Raw genomic sequence first — 24,111 nt, 5'->3', positions numbered from 1 at the left:
AGAAACATGAAACACTGGGTGCACCTTACAACCCTGTGGTAATTCTAATTTATAGGCCACCTTGCCTATTCTTTTTAGAATTAACCACGGCCCACAATATCGGGGTGATAACTTAGCCTACTCTCCTGCAGTCAAAGACTTAGAGTACGAAGGAACTCTGAGAAAAACTTTTTCTCCTTCCTCAAATTCTCTAACGGATCTGTTTTCATCCGCATACGCCTTAGCTCTATCCATAGCTTGGCGGATGTTAGCTCTCGCAAGTGCTAGCATCTCCCGCATGTGAATTACAAAGTTCGCGGCACTAGGTACTTTCTGAGGTACTCCAACTGTAGTTGGATTCGCGGGTCTATACCCATAGTTTAGCTCAAACGGACTGAATCCTGTAGAGGAATGTTTTCTATCATTGTAGGCAAATTCTAACAGTGGCAACCACTTATCCCATGTATGTTGCCTCAATGACACATATGCTCTAAGCATATCCTCTAAAATCTGGTTGATTCTTTCTGTCTGACCATCCATTTTTGGATGATCCCCACTACTCATTCCCAACTTAGTCCTTAGTGCCTCAAACATTGCAGTCGAAAAATGACTGGTAAATTTGACATCCTTGTCTGACACTATGGATTTGGGTAATCCATGCAAACAAAATATATGTTTAATAAATAAATCCGCCACTTGCAGGGCACTAAGAGACTCTCTAGTTGGAATGAAGTGAGCCATCTTGGTAAGACGATCAACTATCACAAGGATAGAATCATATCCACCTTGTGTCGTAGGCAGACCTACAATAAAGTCCATGGAAATGCTCTCCCACCTACTTAGTGGTATTTCCAAAGGTTGTAAAAGTCCGGGTGGCTTCACCCGCTCTGCCTTACTTACCTGACACGAAAAACAACGTGTCACATATTCATGAATATGTTTTTTCATTTTCGGCCAAAAGAAATCTTGCTTCATGAGATCATATGTTTTCTCGACTCCTGGATGTCCCGCACATGGGCTATCATGGCATTGTTGAATGACTCTCTGCCTGAGATCATTCTGATTAGGTACTACTACCTTGCCATTTCTTTTTAGCATACCATCTCTTATGGTATATCTTGCATAAGTCTTGCCTTTTCTGGATGCTAGGTCACCCTTTTCCCCAAGTTTAAATACATGAGCCTTAGGCCAAAGGCTTTGGACGAACTCGTCCTTCTTTTGAGTTTCTCCTATCTTGGTCATTAGAGCACTCTCTAATACTGTGAAACTCATATTATGCATAATGCGTGACAATGCATCAGCAACTTTATTATTCTTTCCTCTTCGGTACCAAATCGTCAAGTTAAACTCTTGCATGAGTTCTGCCCACCTAGCTTGGCGGCCTCTCAAGTCAGGTTGTTTACAAAAATGTTTCAGAGTATCATGATCAACATCAACATAAAACTTTGATCCATATAAATAATGTCTCCATGTTTTCAGAGCATGGATAATAGCATACAACTCTAATTCATGAGTTGGCCAATTTCGTTAAGAGGGAGAAAGCTTCTTGCTTTCAAAGACTACTGGCCTTCCCTCTTGGAGGAGAACTGCTCCTATTGCAATGCCACTTGCATCGGTTTCAAGGAAAAATGGTTTTTGGGGATCAACTATTTTTAACACTGGTCCTGAGACCACAGCTTGTTTTATGGTGTTAAAACTCTCATGTTGATTTTGTCCCCATATAAAAGGTACTTTATTTGAGGTCAGATCAGTCAATGGCGATACTATTTCGGAATATCCTTTGATATGCCTTCGATAAAATTGGACAAATCCCAAGAATGATCGCAAAGCGGTCAAACTCTGAGGGATAGGCCAAGTCAGTATCGCAGCCACTTTCTTTGAATCCATTTCTACCCCCTCAGGAGTAATAATGAATCCTAAATATAAGGTAACTCATCCCTAAAACAATCAGAGAACTCCTCTGCTATTTGACCAACCAACTTGGCCATCTTTCCATTTTGGGTAACATCAGTGCTAGCTGAAGGACCATTAATCGGCTCTACCGATGCTGTACAAAGAAACAAAAACTCTTCTTGAGCTTTTCGAACTTCCATTAGGGAAACCAACGGTCCTTAAGGTATATCTTTTTCACCTCGTAAGACATACAGCACATCATTCATCTTGAATTGATAAATGTGCTTTTTTCAATCTATGGCTGGATTCTTCCTAGAATGCCAAGCCTTACCCAGGGCTATGTCTGCGTGAGCAAGCTTTGTCATTTCAAAATCAAGCTTCTCAGCATAGTCTTGAATTCGAAGTTCCAACTGGGTAACGCTTTGGTCCCATACTTCAGTTGAACTTCCGTCCGCCATTCTGACTGTATATGTGTAGTCAAATGGGCTAGTCTTTAATTTCAGCCTCTTTACAAGCTTGGAGTTAATTACATTGTGTGTTGACGCTCGCTGAGTTAAACAACACAATGACATCATGATTGGCTACTTGCCCTTTCATCTTAATTAACTCTGTATCGTTAAAGGCTGTATACCCCGTTGCTGCGGGCTTTGACAGGACATTATCAAGTGCACTAGCTACTAGCTTAGCAATAGCCACACATAACAAAACATGTACTGACCTTTGAGAAGATCTCGCTAGCTGAATCTGCATCTGTTCTGCGCTGCTGCATCTGTTCTGCTCTGGGACTTCCCTCCATTTCCACGTCGCATTCTGAGATCACCATCTCAGCCATCCGATGATCCTTGTTTCGTGGATAATCTTTTCACTGATAAGGCTGAAGGCATCCAAAACACAAGCCTTCTCTCCTCGCTTTTTCTCTTTGCTCACCGTCCTCTATGAGTGGTATGTGATCGATGTAGGTTAGGAGTCTGTTTAGGCGTCCAGAAGAAGAAGAAGAAGAAGAATATATTATCGTCCTCTGAAGACCAAAACCGGCCTATGGGACCTGAGCAATACAATATCACAAGTACATGAAAGCTCCTCCCGAAGATGGGAGGGTGGAAAGAGAAACCACCTTCTAGGATTCAGGTGGATTCCTATGCTTGAAGAGCTTATACACAAATGTTCCTAAAGCTGAAGGTGACCCTTTATGCAGCAAATCAGCCAGTTTGTTATGTCCCTCAAGGAGGTGATTGAACTCTTCCCTAATGTGTGCATAGTGAGGGCATATCATTACCATGTGTTCTTCTGTTTCAACCATACCTTGATCACATAGTTGGCATATTCTACTCTCCCTTGGCATCTTTTTCCATCCCCCTGTTTCTATTTGCAGCTGGTGTGATCCAGAGTAGGCCGGTGAGAGGCTGTGATCAAAGTGTATGTCATGGTAGGTGTCGTGCTTCCTATGTGGTGCGTGTGGTGTGGCTAAGCATGGGGTGGCGATAGTGAAGAATAGGTATGTGTGATCAGCTCCTAGAGGGAGTGGTGCTACGGTGAAGTCGGTGATACATGAAGTGAAGGTAGGGGATCCCATGATGTAATCTACTACACTAGTGCCCCCCCGTGTGGGAAGCAAGTAAAACCACCTGAGGAGGGCCATAGGTCGAGCCCGTTGTAGATGATGAGATCATGCATCCTGTCCAAATCAACGAGCGCGTGTCCATATGGTGTAACAGGCCTGTGTCGGTCCGATGAGGTCCTAGTGTTATAGCCGACTGTATCATGGCTCTCTGTGCCTCCATCTCTGTGACTGGGGTCTCTCTAGGCGCTGCTCTGAGGAACCCGAACTCCTCTCGAAGCTGTGTGATGTCGTGTCTGAGTCCCTGGATAAGGGTGCCCTGCTCGTGTATAATGCGCTCTTGGGTGTATCGGGCCGCCTTCTGGGTGTAATGTGTCAGCTTTGCCTGACGGGCCCGGATGTTGTGTATCTCAGCCAATAGGGAGTCCCAAGCATCTGGCGGGGGCCTAAGATGTCTTGGTCCAGGCGGGAACTGGAGCTCGAGAGGGGTTGGAATGAAGGTGGGCTGCTGAGGTTGTACTGAGGGTGGGGACAGTATGATCTGGGCGGGGGAGTGATATGTAGGAGTAGCGAGGTCGGACGAGGTGATGAAGGGTGGCTGACTGAGAGGTAGAGGTGATACGAGGGGAAAGTACTGTGGAGCCGTGGCTGGTCCAGTGGTGAGGCTACTGGAGAGGAGACCTGTGATGATGATGTAGGAGAGGGGGAGGAGAGAGGTGGCGTAGATGATGAGGCGGATGATGGTGGTGAAATAGTGGTGGTAACCATAGAGGTCGAGGATGTGGTGAGCGGCATGGGCTTTGATAGGGCCCCTTTCTTCTGGGCCGCGGTGCTGTCCATTGTCAAACTGCTCCGGTTGCTGCATTTGTTGAAGTCCTCCAGATGGAGTTGCTTTTGTGTTTTCGCCTTGTCACCGTTCCCCTTCCCCATCTCCACGCGTATGCAGATTTGGATTGAGGGGTCTCCCGCCTAGTCTCTTGTCCTCGTCCCCCTGTTCCCTTCATTATGGGGGCAAAGAAGGGACTGCAAGAGGTCGAAGATGCTGTTTTTTATTTTTTCCCCCTTGGGGAAAAAAAAATTGGGGGGGGGGGGGAAGGGGGGGGTAGCGAGGGGGTAGTGTGGGGGCTAGCGGAGGGGGTAGCGGGGGGTAGAGAGGGGTAGCGGAGGGGGTAGCGAGAGGGGTAGCGGGGGAGGTAGCGAGGTAGCGGGGGGGTTAGCGAGAGGATAGCGAGGTAGCGGGGGGGTAGCGAGGTAGCGGGGGGGTTAGCGAGAAGGGTAGCGGGGGGGTTAGCGGAGGGGGTAGCGGGGGGTAGGTAGCGGAGGGGGTAGCGGGGGGTAGTGGAGGGGGTTAGCGGGGGGTAGCAGGGGTAGTGGAGGGGGGTTAGCAGAGGTAGCGGGGGGGGTAGCAGAGGTAGCGGGGGGGTATAGAGGGGCTAGCGGAGGGGGTAGTGTAGGGAGAGAGCAGGGGGTAGCATAGGGGTAGCGCAAGGAGAGAGCAGGGGTAGCGCAGGGAGAGAGCAGGGGTAGAGCAGGGGGGAGAGCAGGGGGTAGCGGGAGAGAGAGAGAGAGCAGGGGGTAGCGCAGGGAGAGCAGAGGGGGTAGCACAGTGGTACCACAGGGAGAGCGCAAGGGGTAGCACAGAGAGAGAGAGGGGGGGGCGGAGGGAGGGAGGGGGCAGCAAGGAGGGGAGCAGGAAGGAGGAGCATTGGCGGCCCACCATTGGCGGCCCCATCAACGCCAGGGATAGAGACTCCAAGGGAAAAAGGAGAGAGGAGTGGGGAGAGATATTGTGGAGAGAGTATAGTGGAGACACCATTGTGGGAGCAAAGGAGTGTGGAGAAGGACAAAAGTGGCATGAACTACGAGTTCAGCCACCTTGTAAGAGCTAGGCTACCTTGTAATTAGCAGAGACACATACCCATGCAAGGGAAGTCCCTATTGGGTTGTTGGGGCTTGTCTAAACCTTTGTTCTGGTTGTTCCTTTCATCAAGCTCCAACAAGTGTTCGTTGGTGGTGGTGGTGGTGGTGGTGGAGGTGGTGGGGACAGAATGTTGCCTCCTACTCCTGCTGTTGATGTGTTTATGCAGCCATGGGAGTAGATACAAAGGATGTGGTTTCCTTTGTTGCTCCTTCCTACTCAGTTGCCTCTTCCACTTGTACTTCTCTCTCCCTACTCTACACTTCTTCCTCTTATTTCGACCAGCACTCTAAGTCGAGGTGGTAGTCTCACTATCTGATGAGTAGGTTCACTATAGGCAGAGGTTGGTGATGTGGACACACTGTGTATACCCATTAAAGTCAAATAATCCCAAATCTTTTAGGTCACTTTCCTCCCAATCTTCTTCAGTCTTCTTTTTCTGCTCTCTTGATTAAGGATGCCAATATATTTCACACGCTAACATAAGATAGTAGACTCAACAACCATGCAATGATTCACAAGACATGTAACGTTGTTGCAAGTGACCTCTTCACACAAGAAGTGTCCCATCTTGAACGCCAAAATTTGTTGAAAGGTTGGTCGAGCCACTTATGGAAGTATTACCGCCGACTTAGGGTCACTTGTAAAAGAGGGGGACCTCCAAGAAATCCACACAAATACAGAAATACTTGACAGCTCGAATACATGTTTACAAGATGATGTGCACTAGACTAACTAAGGGAGGAGGACATGAGGCAGATGCAAGGCGGACATGAGGTAGACACAAGGTGGACATGAGGTAGATAGAAGTGAAATACAAGTTGCTAGAGAGAGCACACTTACTTCAATATATTTCCTTCTTCTTTGGAGGATGCAGTAGATATTTACTGATTTTCAGTAGATCACTTCAGACCTAGGCCGAACTTAAGGAGTTCTTGCACACTATTAAGTCACAGAATTTCGAGCATATGATTGTGCAAGCACTGTCTCCAATCAAGATGAAGTTGGGAGAAACCATCTTGGAGTTGTATACAAGGATGATCTCTCCAATCAAGATGAAGTTGGGAGAAACCATCTCAGAGTTGTATATTTCTGTAAGCTACCTGAGAATGCAATTCTCTCCATCAACTACGTGAGAATGCAATGCTGTAGGACTTTTTGAGAGAAGTAGGGGTAGGTTTTGAAGCTCTAGTGGTATGGGACGCTAGTTTTGAACATTGAATATTCCCCCAGGGAGGATGCAGTAGATATTTACTGATTTTCAGTAGATCACTTCAGACCTAGGCTGAACTTAAGGACTTGTGCAAGGAGTTCTTGCACACTATTAAGTCAAAGAATTTTGAGCATATGATTGTGCAAGCACCGTCTCCAATCAAGATGAAGTTGGGAGAAACCATCTCGGAGTTGTATACAAGGATGATCTCTCCAATCAAGATGAAGTTGGGAGAAACCATCTCGGAGTTGTATATTTCCGTAAGCTACCTGAGAATGCAATTCTCTCCATCAACTACGTGAGAATGCAATGCTGTAGGACTTTTTGAGAGAAGTAGGGGTAGGTTTTGAAGCTCTAGTGGTATGGGACGCTAGTTTTGAACATTGAATATTTCCCCAGGTCTTTTTTAAAAAAGTGTAGCTTTTAAAAATATTTGATCAAAATAGGCCCCATAAATTTTTAGCTTGAAGAGTGTTGGGAAACTAATGGTCTAGAACCATTCTCTAGAGATGCTTTTATCTTAAGTTACCTTTGTGAGTTGTCGAATAGGATTCTATGCGGCCTAGTTTGGGATCAAATCAAACATCATCATTGGTCATAATAGTGACCAAACCTTATGCTATTTGGGGAACTCACTTCATATTTTTCTCTAAAAGGTGTATAATTGGGGCCTACATGGGGCTAGGCCCTTTTGACATGAAAAGATGGCCAAATTGATCTCTCATGGACCCATTTCTTTTATTGTAGTATGGTACATTGTGCTTAATGTATGCACAATGTCTCATGCAATTGGGCCCTTGCCACTCCCATCCATCGTCCTATGAAGGACACATATGATCCCTAAAGATCTGGTCAAAGGTCTATGGGGACCACAACTTGTCCTTGGTCTTTCAAACACCCACACCCTAAGGGGAGTGGACCTTGCTACCCAAGGCACCCAAAATGCCATGTATGATCGAGATATCCTGTCTATGAGGGTAGTTGGTGGGAACTTACATGTACTTCCATGGCTTCAAACATCCTCATGCAAGGTCTAGGACTGTGCATTGACATCGAAGTCTAGGAGTGTGCACTGACATCGAAGAAGAGGAAGAAGATGAGGAGGTGAGGTCTTGGATTGCGGCTCTAACCTGCCCACCTCTAGCATTGGAGAGAGGGAGACAATGGGAGTGTCACGGGGATGGAGGGGGCAAGAGGTGTTAGTAAATGCAAGGGGCAAGTGGGGAAGAAGTGGAAGGAGAGGGCTAGCTCCGATTTTGGACAAGCACCCAAGTCATACCTAAGGGAATTTGTGAAGGTGCATCTTACACGGTGAGGACTGAGGAGGAGCATGTTGGGTGGGCTTTTGTTGATTGTGACACTGGCTCACCTACCTGTCCCATCCCAGGTAACCTATAAACCACAAGAAAGCCTTGATTAGATGGCCATTCTCTCTACCAACTATGACACTGTCCTAAGAGTCGTGTGACCTCCACCCACTAAATGTTCACACTAATGCTAAGGTGCAAATTGCTCGACTAATGTGGGGAAAAAAGGGGGGGAATGGGCAAGGGAAGGGAAGAGGAAAGAAAAGGACATGAAAAAGAGGGAGAGAAAAAGAGAAGGGGAAGGGAAAGGGAGAGAGGAAAAGGCAAGGAGGAGAGTGGAAACGGGATGGAGATAGAAAGAAAGAAAGAAAGAAAGTTTATTAGAGTCTTCGGAAGAGCAATGGGTCTATGAGACCTGATACAACAAGCTGAAAGGGTGAAGATACTGAAACGAGCATCATCACCCATGGTAGATGCTAAATTTTACATAGTCGTAAAAAGTGTCAATACTACATAGTCCTAACATCAACATCATCTACAGCAGCATCATGTCAAATCGAATTCAATATCAAGACTGGTGCGGTATATCGCAGATATTAGAGGTCCCTAGAAGAGAGGTCACGAAGGGCCCAATGGCTGGTGGGGCTGTAGTGTTATAAGAGTAGAGATAGAGCGTTGTTGTGGCTATCTATGCATGTGGTCCATCGTGGCCGCCTAGCTGCGGTTGTGCGTTTGACAAGGGCCATGGTAACTCCTGAGGTCACGTAGGTCACATCCCAGCATACTTACGGAAGGGATGTCTCCAAGTATGATCTGTGTGTTCTCCCTCTGTCGGGTGTGTCGTGTCATTGGCTTTGCATCTTTGCGTCACCAACTACTCGTGGAACAGTGATCTGTGCGATTTGTTGGCTAGAAGAACTTTGTGATTATGCTATGAGATGGGCTTGCCTGTGTTCCCTGTCCTTTCTCTGTAGTCTGAGTAGGCGCTCTTGATGCCTAACTGCCTCATGGATGAAGGTGGCTAAGCATCTCTGATCTGGATAGGAGAGGAAGTGGGAGAGCAGTCCGAAGCTATCTCTAAAGAGACAATAGTAGCGTCCTCGGATCTCATAGTACAGTGAGCACCTGAAGATGAAATGCTCCTCTAACTCGATCTCCTATAGATCACACAAGGTACAAATCCGCCTTTCCCTAGGCAAGGGGAAAGAGGAAATGGAGAGAATGGATACAGGAAAAGAGGGGAAGGGGGGAGTGGAAATGCAAGATGGAGAGTGGAAACAGGAATGGGGAGTGAAATAAAGAGCAAGGGGGCTAGAGGGAATATGGAGAAGGGAAAACAGGGGAAGGGGGAGTGGAATGGCAAAAGGCAAGGGGGGAGTGAAAAGGCAAGGGAGAGTGTAAAAGCAAGGGAAATTGGGGGGTGGGGGGAACAGCAGAAAGGTAGAAAAGGGTGGGAAGGAATGGATGCAGGATGGAGTCGAGGGAAAGAATGGGGAAAGGAAGGCTAGAAGGGGGGAAAGGAAGACCCCCAGGCTGTCAAAAAGACCAAGGGGAGGGGAACACGGAAACTGGCCATCTTTTGGCAGCTAGGGACACCCTGCAACCAGTGCATGCTCCTTCCAGCCCTTCTCTGGCTGAATGGCCAATGGAACAGCCTGTTGGGGCTGAGCAGCAAACCAAGACCCGAGTGGCCTTGTGACTTGCAACAAGGGGGGAAGCACACTATACGATGCCTTCTACAGCTCCAAGGGGGAGCAAAGAACTAGCTAGGCAGAGGCAGAAGGGAGCAAAGGGTGGAAAAAAAGTCAGGGAGGGTGACAGGCACAGGGAAATGTGCCAAAGCTCACCTCCAACGAGCAGATTGCTCATAGGCTGAGCACAGCAAGTGGAGGGGAAAGACAAGGAAGAAAGAAAGTTTTGAAGTCTACAAAAGAACTAAGGGTATATGAGACTAAAAGACCCAGATCTAATGACCTGAATGGGTGGAACATCTAAGCAGGCATGTGCATCCCAAGACAAATACAAACCTAAACACTAGTACAAAGTGTCTAAGCCGATGGAGAGGATGGGTCCTGCAGTGTGGCATCACTGTGGTGGTCCTTTGTATGTTGTCTGAGCAACTAGATCCAATGACCTGAATGGGTGGAACATCTAAGCAGGCATGTGCACCCAAGACAAATACAAACCTAAACACTAGTACAAAGTGTCTGAGCCCATGGAGAGGATGGGAACTGCATTAAACACGGAATTGCCTAGTCATAGGAGGATGGAGGGGGAGCGGGAGGGGAGAAGTCTGACAAGGCAGGAGTTTACCCCTGTTGCACTTCTCAAAGGCCTATCTATATAGTGACTTGTAGCCCTTGTATTACTTTTGATGGTATGTGCACTACCCAATCCACATGCGGGTTAGAAAGGTAATAACCTTATTCATTACCTTAGTTCACTTGTTGACCATGGGTTTGTCATTTGCACCAGATGCATCAACTTTTTTAGGCCTCCAGTGCACCTACCAAGGTATCCAAACTCACCAAACTTTGTGTGAGTCAGTCTTAACATTGAATGAACACAGCTATGTGCTTTGATTACCTTAAGGATGAGTAGGTGCTTTTAACAAGCGACTTTGGGTTTGAATCCAGGGTAGTGGTCTATCCTTGTGCGCACCAACTAAATCTGACCAAACTATACAGTCAGTCTTAATGTTAAATGAAGACAGCTATGTTCTTTGATTATCTTAACCATTTCCAGCAAGTCACTTTTAGTCTCAACTCAGCATGGTGGCTAAGCCTTATTTTTCCTTGTTTAAGCATTCTAGTTACATGGATGTTTCCAAATCATAACTACTTTCCAATGCCCAGCTCCATTCACCAGGGTCCTAGGTTATTGGGACACCCTTCCCCATGAGCCATCTGTGGACTGGCATCAACATACCAGCCCGAGACAAACTTAACCAAGCCCACTACTCACTGGAAGAAGCCATCAGTCCCAAGGAATAGTGTATTGTGACCTCACCATTCTACCACCAGACTTACACGCACAAAATAATAGTGCCCTCAATCATCTGAACGGGAATACCAATGTTGAAAGAAGGCCCCCATCCATCTCAAAGGGTTAGGCTGTCCACCGTTCCCTGTAGTCCACTCCAAAGGGATAGCTGAATCATATAGCAATTCTTCTTTTACTTCCCCTAAGATGGAGTACTTTTTGAACTCCCTGATCTCATTGGAAAGGTTCTTGAAAGCCTTTCAAGATCCCATTGTGGAAGAAGAACCTCTGTCCACTTAGACCATTGCATATACCTTGGAGCTCCCAGAGCCATGGCATGATCATCCCAAATAAAAGCATTCCACATAATAGGCTGCCTAAAAATCTCGTCTTGTGTGGATGTAGGACTCCATATCAATGAACCTCTAAAACTGTGCCAGGCCCTGACAGTAGCTGCCATTAGTGGCGAGGAAGGAATCCTGATCTATGCCAAAGGTAACCACTCCAACAACTTCTGCTTTTTTCAGTTCACAGTCAGCAATGCATGGAAATTTCAAGAGACCATCCAGAGCAGCCCATTGAGAGAGTTTCTAGACTAGCCTAAATTTATGGGTCTTGAGAGCGTATATCCAAACAACAAAGTCCACTTCTCCAAAGGCGTTTTTTGCCCTATTATGTGTGAGTCTTAGGGGCACAGCCACCTACTTGTGGGATATCCACTAAAAGAGTGGTCTAGATCACCACATTAGGTCACTACATTCAACCACATAACATTTTCTTCTAGTGAAGGTTAATGCTCTGTTTCATATATCATACGTAACTTCTGAGAAGGGTTCTTCTATCAAATGGAAATTGGGAGAAGGTCCCTCATGATAGGATGCCCTATCATGTGTGTCTTACAGTGTTGCAGCTGTGTGCTGACGAAGGAATCATTTGGCATGAAAGTGAGAAAATACTTGTTAAAGTGCAAAAATATTCAACTGCAAAACTTGGGCTCAAATGATAAACATCATGCATCTTAACTCACAGATACTAGGAGTATGATTTTTATATAGGAGTGGAGAGACAGCCCTTTCCTTTTGAGTCACCCTCTAGCTTCGTGTGCCCTTTTCAGCCACAATCTTGGCTTTTTTGTGTTTTGCATGGTGCATGGATTCCTTGAGTTTTATTCATGCTCTGCATGTATCAGCACCTTGAGTCTGTCACTCTTGTCATACTTACTAGATATTTCTGATGGTATGAAGTTATTTTTTCATGCCTTAACTCCATTACATTATGTTCTGGATAGTCCTTTTACAATGCAATCAGATAGCATATTGTATATATTGCATCTTAAAGTTCCTTCCCTTTCAACGTAAAATGCCCAAATCGTGCAGACATAAGTTTCTAAAAGTCTCATAACAGCATAGACAAAGACTAACAAACAGATATATAAATGGCCCACAACATTGTTTTATTTCCAGTCTGCTTGGCCATGTTGTAAATGATTGCTACTGGCTGTCAAATGTCACCCTCATGCCACATAAAACGTTCAGATCAATACCCCTTTAATGGTATCCTTAGCAAATCTTATGGGGATCTCTTAACTGAGTGGTCTTGTGGGGCAACTAATTTGCATGCTCTCTATTAACAAGGTCAAGTTTGCACAACATATCACACTGGTCCCCTTGGATTTAGGCAGCATAAAAAATCTCTTTAAAAAGTAACCTTACTTTTATGCCATCAATATACTTTGGTCTATTTGTTACAATGTACAAAGCGGGAAACAGGAGTAATAATCAGTGGTGAATAAAAGGACACTAGGACAGGGCAATGGTTCGAAGGCTAGCAGAGGAAATGTGATGTATCTCTTGTCTATACGGGACAATAAGTCGTGTGGCATTTAATTTCATTTGAAGGGTTCCCATGCATTTTGTATGCTTGCCACTTTAAGCTATGTAATAGAATTTACTTTCATGTAAAGGTTGGTTTGTATGAAACACTGAGGATTTTAACGATTGCTACTATTGTCTCCCCAAGCTAAAGATTGTTTAATGCAGGCGATTGATGTGGAAAAGACAATTTGATACAAGCTATGTTGGTTTTACTGAAGAAGGAGCACAATGGCTTGCAGAAAACACTAGGATCAAGCTTATTGGTGATGTAGACGAATACTTTATCAAAAAAATTCCCAATCCCAAATTTTTTTGCATACAAGCAAAGATGCTGTGTGTGACTTGCCTTCTGTGTGTGTGTGTGTGATGTTTTGGGGGGGGGGGGTGTGTGTGTTCCGAAGCACTGTGTGTGTGTGTGAAAGAGAGAGGTGTGTTTGGTATGTGAGAGAGAACTCCAAGAGAGATCCTGTGCTAGCCCTCGTGCTCCCACGCTGCAGCTGCTTGTTTCTCCCTCAGTTTGACACCCTCGAGGTTTCGTTTGACGCCCGTTTTGTCTCCGTACGCTCTGTCAGAAAATTCGGAAAAAAATGTAAAAATTTTCATACTATCAAAAATCTGTACGATTTTGTCCATACAGCCAGGAAAAATCCATACAGTTTTGTCCGTATAGTCCATACAGTTTTGTCCGTACAGTCGGGGAAAATCCGTACAGTTTTGCTGTCAGAAAATTTGGGAATTTTTTATTTCGTATTGTCAAAAATCCGTAAGATTTTGTCCATACAGCTAGGAAAAATCCGTACAGTTTTGTCCATATACTCCGTATAGTTTTGCTGTCAGAAAATTCGATTTTTTTTTTCTTCGTGCTGTCAAAAATCTATAGGATTTTGTCCGTACAGCCAGGAAAAATCAGTATAGTTTTGTCCGTACAGTTTTGTACTTGCTGTGCTTTCCTTCTTGTAAAGCGTTGCTGCTTCCAAGCCTTTTCCTTAACTCGAATGGCGGATTGTTCCTATGAGAAAACCTTTCACAAAGACAAGTTGGTTTCCAACAAGAAACAAAAACAAGTGATGGATTTAGATGATTCCCTTCACGACTCTCCTGAGGCTCAGCTTGTTTATGAGGTTATGCATGAAGGGTTTGAAGACACCTGCAAGGGTTGGAAAGATCCACTCCCAGCATTGGCATTATGGTGGAAGTGGATGATATATTTGATCCAGTTAAGGAGTATGCAAAGCATGCCATTATAATTTTCTTCCCAGGACGGATGCCTGCTGCAGCAAATGTTGGGAATTGGTTGACTTGAACCCTGGGTGGTTCTTATGTCCAAAAAGTTCATTATAAAGCGAGGGGCTTTTTGGAGATCATCATGGTTGATGAGGAGCACCATCAGGTTTTGCCGGAGTACTCTCCTCTCTTCTATGGCCAACAGATGGTCCATGTCCTGCCTTGGTCTCCCACCCGGGATTATCAAGCATTGATTCGGCGTCGTTGCTCTGTTTGGGTAGAAGTTGTGGATTTTCCTCAATGCTTGTCTTCTCTTCTACCTAAAATTGCAGCTTCCCTCGATAAGGTGGTATGTCCACCGTGACCCAATGGAAATTCGAATCGCTTCTGCATTTTATGGGATACGGATCATCCCACTTCAGCTTCATATTCGGTTACTGTGAATAGTGTTTCCATCGGAGTGCCTTTTACAAGCTTAAGTGGGGACTGTTTGCAGGTGCTTGCTTTGAATGCAAGCAATTTGGGCACATGGCTTCACAATGCCCTTCCCGAGCTCCACGGATGCCAGTGTAAGCTGAAATGGTTCAGCCTTTGAATAAGAATGCAAATGCCTCTTTTGTGGTAGAAAACAAAGGGATCAAATAGTTTTTCTCTGTTCAAGACAAAGGCAAAGCCCCCGCTGTCTCAAATAGTAATGCTTCTTTTCCTGTGCCTTTGTCCTCTCCACCTCAGGGGAAGGGGGAAAAAAATTTGACTGATGGATGGCAAACTCCTCGCAAAGTGATCTCCCCTAGGCGACCTTTGCCTTCTCAGACTTGGAGTGGTGCATCCTCTCATGGGAAAACACCTGCTGAAAACTCTGGTGTTGGCTTGACCTGGGCTGCTGTGACTGCAAATCGGACCTTGTTTCTTGAAGAAGAAGTTGCTGCACTTTTGTCCTCTCCTCAGGCTGATGCTTCATCCCAGGGCAGAGGCCCGGACATTGAGGTGGAAATGCAGGCTGTTAGAAAAAATGACCCAACAGAGGGTACGCACAACGGTAGACTTATAGTAATGCCCAAGAGCTCACACAGTGTGGTCATGAGCTCACGGATGATGTCAGCAACAGTACGGAGCTGAGGCACACACGTGTGCGCAGCATAGTGGGGGTCTGTGGGCAGGTATACAGCCTGCAGCAGGGTCTCCAGCAGCAGCAAAGGGGAGTCTAGCAGCAGCCCAAAAGGGCCTAGCTAGGGCCCTTATATAGGGCTGGTTGGGTTGAGCCAACCAGGTCGGTTGGGCCAGCCAACCAGGTCTGTCCAGTCGGCCCATTTAGGGCTGGCCGGTCGGTCCATTTGAAAGGGCCTTGAGCCCTATAAAAGGAGAGGCCTTGGGCCTCATTTTACATCCAACTATCCAACAATCTAGGAGGCAGAAAGGAGCAGCAGGAAGCCGTCCTTTGCGCCTATATCCAGGAGGTGAGAGGGTGCTTGAAGGGCTGCAGACTTAGCCAGGAAGGGCTGGACCTTGGCTGTCTTCTAGGGCAGCAAGGTGTTGAGATCATCATCTTCTGGAGCAGCCAGTCACAAGCAGGTTGGAGCAGTGGAACAGCTATCTTGGGGCCTACATTCAGGAGGACCAAGGGGACGTGTGTGCTGCAGACAAAGTTGAGCAGGGGCTGCCCACCTAGGCTGATTCACAGGCAATAAGGTAGAGAAGAACACACTAAGACAGAAAGTCTACAGACGCTCGAGGTGGAGCGCGCGGGCTCAAGTCTAGAGATAACTTCCAGATAGGAGAAGGACCTTGTGGTTAGATTAGAGGACCACACCATTGGTGGGACTCTGGATCTATCTCTTTGGTATTGTGTCCATAGTTTTAGATGGAAATATATTATTTTGGTGGTTTCTCTATTTGGCTGGTTCATTGTCTATTGATGAGTCTGCACATCTATTTTATGCACATAAGTTAAGAAGTTTGTGATTCCACACCCCACACCACACTGTGTGAGCTCCTGGGCATTACTATAAGTTTTCCGCTATGTGTATCCTCTGTTGGGTCATTTTTCTAACATGGTATCAGAGCCCAAGTAGGAGGCTCACAGGTGTGGGAGCCTGAAGGCAGGGACCTTGCTGAAGGACGACCTTGATTCAGAAGCTCTTGGGAATCGACTTCCACGACTGGAGGATTGTGCCCTTGCGAGAAGGAGGGCGACTTAGGTTCAGTCAGGTGCGTTTAAAGTTCGCGGTCCAGGTTATCTTGAGATGTACTTTTGTTGCAGACCTTGCCAAAGGAAGGACGGGTTGAAGCAGATCCTCAAAGCATGGTGCTTGGAAGACTCCAGGTTGTTCTCTCATTATGAGGGGGATAACTGGAAGATCGTGATGGTTGGATTGCTCGAGTTTGAAGGCAGGAATGTGACGAAAGATGGTGGTGCCAGGAGGTGCTACCAAAGATGGACGTGTGTACCAGGATGGTGTGCGGAAGCGGAACCAGACCTGGTGGAGCAAGAGCCACTGGATGAAAAGCCAGGAAAAGATTTCGACATCAAAAAGTTCCAGAGGACTACGACCAGGGAGTTACTAAAGCATCTTCATCGACGTGTTGGCATTGGGCCTGGATGTGTTGGTGAGAGGGGGTGTTGGAATGGTCACCTCCCCATCTGCAAGCCCCCAAATGAGGAGAGCGTGGGGGGGGGAGACCTTGGGCAGGATGTGTCCCAAAAGAAGAGAAGAGGCCATGAGCTCACGGATGACGTCAGCAACAGGACGGAACAGTACGGAGCTGAGGCGTACACGTGTGGGTAGATCAGGGAGCCAAGAAATAGCGCAGCATAGTGGAGGTGTCATGTACACGGATTGGTATTTGACATGTATTGGGTACACAAGACTAGCTCAGGTAGCTTGGGGAGGCTTAGAGTTAGGCAGGCTTGATTCTCGGGTTGAGTGGCAAGGGTACGAACCAGTTAGAGGTCTTCGCTATTTTTGGCGCTCGGGGCCCGAGTCTATATAAGGGGCCCAGAGGTTCAGTTCTCAGAGAGCCGAGGTGAGCAAGTCTCGTTTCCAGGTGCTAGGTCTGATCCTGGATTGAGTCGCGGATGCGTGCCTGCATCATAGCGTAGCCCAAGGCCTAGCCGCAGATCCCAGGCTTCACAACGCCACCTGGTGGTATGGGACACTAGGCTGGTTAGGATCTGGTTGGGAGTACGTGTCAGTAGCTCAGCTCGTGGTTTGGAGGGGACATCTCCTGATTCGGGATCACATCCCGTAGATGTCATGGTTGGGTGGTGAGCAGCCTGCTTAGTTTCCTCACGTTGGTGTGTTCTTGTGTTTGCTTGCAGATCAGAGGTTTCAGGAGTACTGGGGTCGTGTCAGTTGGTATCAGAGCCAACTCTTGAGGTAGGAACTTCTGTTCCAAGAATTTTGGATGATTTTTTTTCTCCAAGTATGCCTTAATTTCGAAGTTCATGTTTATTACCCTGCATGTGCCTTATGGTTCATGGTTAAGGGTGGCGGTTAGATGGGGAAAGAAGGAAGGAGAGAGAGAGAGAAAGGGTGAATTCGCAAGAAGCAAGGTGGAGTGGAAGAGAGGCCATGAGAAAGGTCGTCTGTAAGGGGAAGAGCTTGGGAGTAGTTCGTTAGTAGTTGGAGTTGGCGAAGGAAAGAAGTAGGAGCAAGTTCTAGAATAAAAGCAGAGAGCAAGGACGGGATGGAAGGCCGCGGGCAACCTTCAGGATGAGAATTAGGGAGCGGGTATTGATGGCTGGAGTGTGGATGGTGGTGCGCAGTAGATGACAGGCTCGAGGGACTGGCTTGGACGCGAAGCGGGCTGGGAAAGCTACGCCAAATTGGGCTTTGAAAGCTTAAAAAAGCAAAAGCCTTACCAAAAGTAGGGGTCTGTTTTTTTTGGCGTGCAGGCTACTATAAGCCTGGAACATGGTGCTCTTTGTTTAGGTGGCCATCTCGCATGCTCTAGCTCGCAGTCCATGAGTGCACATAGCTAACCATCCACCCGCCATCACCGAGTATCACCCGTTAGTTGGGGCTGCTATATCGCAATTCTGAGTTCGGAACAGCCCTTCTCTCGTAGCCTTCCAGTTCGCCATCTTGCTGCTCCTCTGCTTCAACGCTCTCCCCCCTAACGAAATCTCCAGGTAGATCGTTGTTTGCAGCCTGCTTTGGGATTCCATTTTCTCTGCTGCCCACTCCTTTCCTCACGATTCTCTCCCTTCCCTTTGGCCTTCAGAGCTCCTTCACTCCACATCCTTTATGGCAGATTCAGTAGACCCCGAGCTCGCTATGGGTGATCAAAATATGAACTACCATGGAGAAGATGACCAGGGTCTCTACGATGATCTGATTACGAAGAAAGCCTTCAGTGAATTCACCACTGCTCTTGATGGAAAGTTTGAGCAGGTTAACACGAATCAAACGGGGTTGACACAGCAACTCCAAGGGATTCAGACTACACTCACACTTTTGACTAGCGCTGTTCAAGAGCTCACACATGTGGATGCCATGGCTTCAGTGTTAGGTCTGAACATCACTCCAGATCCTTTTTTCGGAGACCAGAAGTCTCGTACCAAGGAGGTTGTTAACACTTGGTTGCACAAGTGGCAAGTACACTTCCAGTTTCACCCTTACCCAGATGACAAGAAAATACAGCTTGCAGCTGGGTTTATGTCAGGAAAGGCTTTATTGTGGTGGAAGGAACTCCAACCCAAGCCTGCAACGTGGATAGAATTCAAAGGGGTCTTCAGGAAAGAGTTTTTGGAGGAGGAGGAAGATTACGATATCGTAGGCAAGCTCAAAGCCCTCGATATGTCCAAGCTGAATTTGACTTTTGAGGTTTATCTTCAGAGGTTTCGGGATTTGCAGACCAGAGCTACAAAGATGGATCTAGTGACCTTGTTAGGTTTCTTTGTGGATGGTTTGCCTGACTCGTATAAGTTACAGATCAAGAACAACAAGTGTACCACGTTGCAAGAGGCCATGAATTATGCACGTATTTATGATGATACCATGGCCATCACAAAGGGAACCATAGTTGCCGACACGGGTGGGAAGAACAAGAGGAAGTTCTTCCAATCTACCACTGGTACCGGGGAGTCGAAGTCTATAGACAATGCCTCCAAGAAACATTTGACTTAGGCGAAGAATGGTCGTGCCCGTTTCCTTCGTACCTTGAAGCTAAAGATGGAAGGACGTTGCTTCTTCTGTGAGGAGCAGGGCCACACTAAGAATGATTGTCCTAAGCGTAAGAACTAGAAGCAAGCTCCGGGACCAAAGCTCCATATGGGTCCGGGTACCGAAGTTAAAGGAGCTAATCAAGTTTCGATGACAGGTATTTCTGTAAATGTCATTACCTGGCGACTTTCTTGTAATTGCACTTTTAATACTTTGTTATTTGGTTCCCATGATCTTTTTCGAGTTTATGGAGAAGTTAGGGACCAAAGAGTTCACATTCTCTTTGATCCGGGCAGCTCTCACAACTTTGTCAATTACAAACTTGTGCAGAAGATGGGGCTGTCCACGATACCTAGCGATCACACCTATGAGGTGCAGCTTCCAACTGGGAAGCAGTTTTGGGATCGCAAGATTGAAGCGCTTTCTATCCGGATTCAAGACTACACAGCGGCTCTTATGTGCTATGTCATGCACTTGGAGCATGTGGACTTGTTAATCGGAATAGAGTGGTTTAAAACCCACGATATTCGGATTGGATGGAGGGAACATACTCTTTCTTTTTGGATAAGGACACCCAATTTTGTATTCAGTGTGATAATATTCCCTCTTCTCAGGGACCTATTGTATCTGCGATGCAACTTCGGAATATATTAAACACTTCTCATTATGATGTGTATCAGTGTGTTTTGATTCCGCTTTCTTCATTTGTTGTCTTTGTTAATAATAAGAATGATTTAAGTGTGTTTGAACAGCGTGAATTGAGAACGTTGTTAGATGATTTCATGGATATATTCCCTGCTCAACTACCGGAAGGTTTACCTCCAGAACGGGCAGTATGCATAGATTTAGTACCTGGGGCTCAACCTATTAGTGTTTCACTATATAGGATGAGCCAGCTTGAGGAGGATGAGTTAGCTTCACAACTACATGATTATTTGAATATGAGTTATATTCGCCCAAGTAAATCACCTTGGGGAGCACCTGTCCTCTTAAGAAAGAAGAAAGATACTTCATGGAGAATGTGTATAGACTATAAACGATTGAATAAAGTGACAATTAAGAATCGATACCCTCTACCTCGTTCCGATGATCTAATAGACCGTTTGGCTGGAGCAAAGTATTTCAGTAAGATTGATTTGTGTACGGGTTATCACCAAATCCGTATCTATGCTAAACATGTAGATAGAACCGCATTTCGAACTAGGTATCGCCACTACGAGTTTCTTGTATACCCTTTTGGTTTGACCAATGCTCCTGCCACCTTCTAGCAAATGATGAACGATTTGTTCCGAGATTTTTTGGGCAAATTCGTTGTAGTGTTCTTAGATGACATCTTGGTATATAGCCGAACGCTAGAGGATCATGTAGGACACCTCCGGATTGTCTTAGTTATTCTAAGACAGCATAAGCTCTATGCCAAGATGAGTAAATGTGACTTCTTTATGAAGGAGATCATTTACTTAGGTCACAAGATTTCTTCTGAAGGTATTAGCATTGATCTGGATCGTATCCAGAAGGTTTTAGAATAGCCTATCCCTCAGACTGTGAAACAACTTCGTTCTTTCCTAGGATTTACGGTATTTCTACGGAAGTCCGTGTGATTATTCACACATGACGGCACCCCTGACAAACATATTGAAAGGTTGTGGACATAGGTCTACCCAACCGATCTCTTGGAATGATGCATTGAACAAGGCTTTTGAAACCTTGAAGTTAACTATCAAGGAAGCACCCATCTTGCATTACCTGATCCTACTCGGCCTTATGTTTTAGAGGTCGATGCGAGTGATTTTGCGATTGGGGCAGCTTTATTCCAAGAGGACAGACCTGTAGCTTTTGAGAGTAAGAAGCTAGACGACACCCAATATCGTTGGCCCACACTAGAAAAAGAACTCTATGCAGTCGTGTATGCTCTGAAGGTTTGGAGACACTACTTGTATGGTTCAAAGTTTCTTGTATTGACCGATCATCAGTGAATTAAGTATGTGTGTGATGGCCCTGAATTGAGGGGACGCAAGGCTAGATGGGCAGAATTAATGCAAGATTTTGATTTTGAAATACGTTATCGAAAGGGTTCGTTGAATAGTGTGGCGGATGCCTTAAGTCGAGTCAATTTTGTAAATGCTTTGTCATTTACGGAAATATCCTCAGACCTGTTTCAATCCTTGAGAGGGCTTTGCGCAACTGATAGTCATTTCAGTTCTTATTGGCAGAAAGTCTAGGATGGTAGCTCCATGGTTGACCAGGACTCAGGGATTATGCCACCTACGGTACAGGCGGCGGGAGGTCAATGGATGATTAGGAACGGCTTGCTATTCTAGAATGGAAAGATTTGTGTACTAGATGTTCTGGAACTTCGATCCAAGATTCTCTGGGAGTGTCATGATGCTCCTAGTGCTGGACATCCGGGTATACATCGGGCTCTATCTCTTGTGAAGCGTACCTTTTATTGGTCTAAGATGCGTGCATTTATTGAAAACTATGTGGTAGGTTGCCGGGTTTGTCAGGTTACTAAGGCAAAACGCCTTAGAAGTGCGGGTTTATTACAGCCATTACAAAATTTAGGTAATAAATGGGAAAGTATTTCCATGGGTTTTATTACTGGTTTGCCTCGAACGCGCAAGGGTCATGACTCCATTTGGGTCATAGTCGACCGTCTGACAAAAATGGTTCGATTCTTACCTACTAGAACAACTATTTCAGCTGTTCAGCTGGCTCATGAGTTTGTGGACCACTTGTTTAAGCTGTATGGTTTGCCCTCTGACATAGTCAGTGACAGGGACTCGAAGTTTACAAGTAACTTTTGGACACTTGTTTTTGAGAAGTTAGAAACTACTCTAAGTATGAGTTCCTCAGATCATGCACAATCCGATGGTAGTACAGAGAAGGTCAACCAATTGGTTGAAGATATGCTTCGGGCATATGTTTCTAAGAGACAGTCTTCATGGAAAGATTATCTACCTATGATAGAATTTGCTTATAACAGTACAAAGCATTCGAGTACCAGTTACAGTCCTTTTATGCTTATGTACGGGTTTCAACCTAAGTCACCAGTTATGGTTGGGTTAAAGGGAATCCAAAATGATGCTGCAAAGACCTTGTTGCTAGACATGCAGGAAATGTTGCAGTTTCCCAAGGAGTCTATTAGAAGTGTCCAAGATCGGGACAGATTTTATGCTAATAGACATCGTTCACCTAGAGAGTTCTCTGAAGGAACGATGGTATATTTGCGAATTCCCAAGGAATCCAAGAGCCTAAGTACTGGTTTGGTTCCAAAGTTATTCCCCAGATACTGTGGTCCGTTCAAGGTTATTAAAAGAATTGGACCAGTTGCATATAGACTAGAATTGCCTCCTGATGTGTTAAAGTACATCCAGTATTTCATGTCAGTAGACTGAAAGAGTTACTGGGTGCGGATGATCAACTTGTGTCTCCTCAAGAGATAATAGAAGTTACAAATTTAACTTTTATTCCACACGAACCCGAGACTAATCTTAAATTTCGTGAAAGACAGATTCGTAATAGAACTATCACGGAATACAAGATTAAGTGGAGGGATCGTGTTGAGGAAGATTCCACATGGGACATTACCGAACCTCCGGAGGACATTTTTGGGTTTTTTAGCGAACTCAGGAGTGAGTTCTTAGAGGAGGGGAAGTATGTCATGTACACGGATTGGTATTTGACGTGTACTGGGTACACAAGACTAGCTCAGGTAGCTTGGGGAGGCTTAGAGTTAGGCAGGCTTGATTCTCGGGTTGAGTGGCAAGGGTACGAACCAGTTAGAGGTCTTCGCTATTTATGGCGCTTGGGGCCCGAGTCTATATAAGGGACCCAGAGGTTCAGTTCTCAGAGAGCAGAGGGGAGCAAGTCTCGTTCCCAGGTGCTAGGTCTAATCTTGGATTGAGTCGCGGACGCGCGCCTGCATCATAGCCTAGCCCAAGGCCCAGCCGCAGATCCCAGGCTTCACAGTGCCACCTGGTGGTATGGGACACCAGGCTGGTTAGGATCTGGTTGGGAGTTCGTGCCAGTAGCTTAGCTCGTGGCTCGTAGGGGACATCTCCTGATTCGGGATCACATCCCGTAGATGTCATGGTTGGGTGGTGAGCAGCTTGCTCAGTTTCCTCACGTTGGTGTGTTCTTGTGTTTGCTTGCAGATCAGAGGTTTCGGGAGTACTGGGGTCGTGTCAGGGGGTCTATGAGCAGGTATATAGCCTGCAGCAGTGTCTCCAGAAGCAGCAAAGGGGAGTCTAGCAGCAGCCCAAAAGGGCCTGGCTAGGGCCCTTACATAGGGCTGGTTGGGCTGAGCCAACCAGGTCTGTCCAGTCGGCCCATTTAGGGCTGGCTGGTCGGTCCATTTGAAAGGGCCTTGAGCCCTATAAAAGGAGAGGCCTTGGGCCTTATTTTACATCCAACTATCCAGCAATCCAGGAGGCAGAAAGGAGCAGCAGGAAGCCATCCTCTGGGCCTATATCCAGGAGGTGAGAGGGTGCTTGAAGGGCTGCAGACTTAGCCAGGAAGGGCTGGACCTTGGCTGTCTTCTAGGGCAGCAAGGTGTTGAGATCATCATCTTCTGGAGCAGCCAGTCACAAGCAGGTTGGAGCAGTGGAACAGCTATCTTGGGGCCTACATTCAGGAGGACCAAGGGGACCTGTGCGTTGCTTGGTAGGGGCTGCCCACCTAGGCTGATTCACAGGCAGTAAGGTGGAGAAGAACACACTAAGACGGAAAGTCTACAGATGCTCGAGGTGGAGCATGCGGGCTCGAGTCTAGAGATAACTTGTAGATAGGAGAAGGACCTTGTGGTAAGATCAGAGGACCACACCTTTGGTGGGACTCTGGATCTATCTCTTTTGTATTGTGTCCATAGTTTTGGACGGAAATATATTATTTTGGTGGTTTCTCTATCTGGCTGGTTCATTGTCTATTGATGAGTCTGCACATCTATTTTATGCACATAACTTAAGAAGTTTGTGATTCCACACCCCACACCACACT

General features: G+C 46.2%; 1 protein-coding gene across 2 annotated transcripts in view; it reads left to right on the top strand.

The window, feature by feature from the left end:
* LOC147903495 (Cyclase family protein) overlaps positions 1-24,111 on the top strand; it is a 78,056-nt gene that overhangs the window by 19,369 nt on the left and 34,576 nt on the right. The window contains exon 4 of one of the 2 annotated variants that reach the window (XM_087372502.1): positions 12,890-12,987. In XM_087372502.1, the coding sequence (XP_087228628.1) occupies positions 12,890-12,987 (98 nt within the window). Of the gene's footprint in view, positions 1-12,889; positions 12,993-24,111 lie in introns of both variants that reach the window. The other variant, XM_087372503.1, reaches the window with a different exon arrangement.

This window comes from Dipteris shenzhenensis, chromosome 3 (genome assembly GCF_047967505.1).
Source record: "Dipteris shenzhenensis isolate YYH24624 ecotype China chromosome 3, Dip_SZ_1.0, whole genome shotgun sequence".
In the NCBI taxonomy this organism is placed as follows: Eukaryota; Viridiplantae; Streptophyta; class Polypodiopsida; order Gleicheniales; family Dipteridaceae; genus Dipteris; species Dipteris shenzhenensis.
The sequence above is the reverse complement of the archived record's forward strand: the minus strand, read 5'-3'. Positions and strand labels throughout refer to the sequence as shown.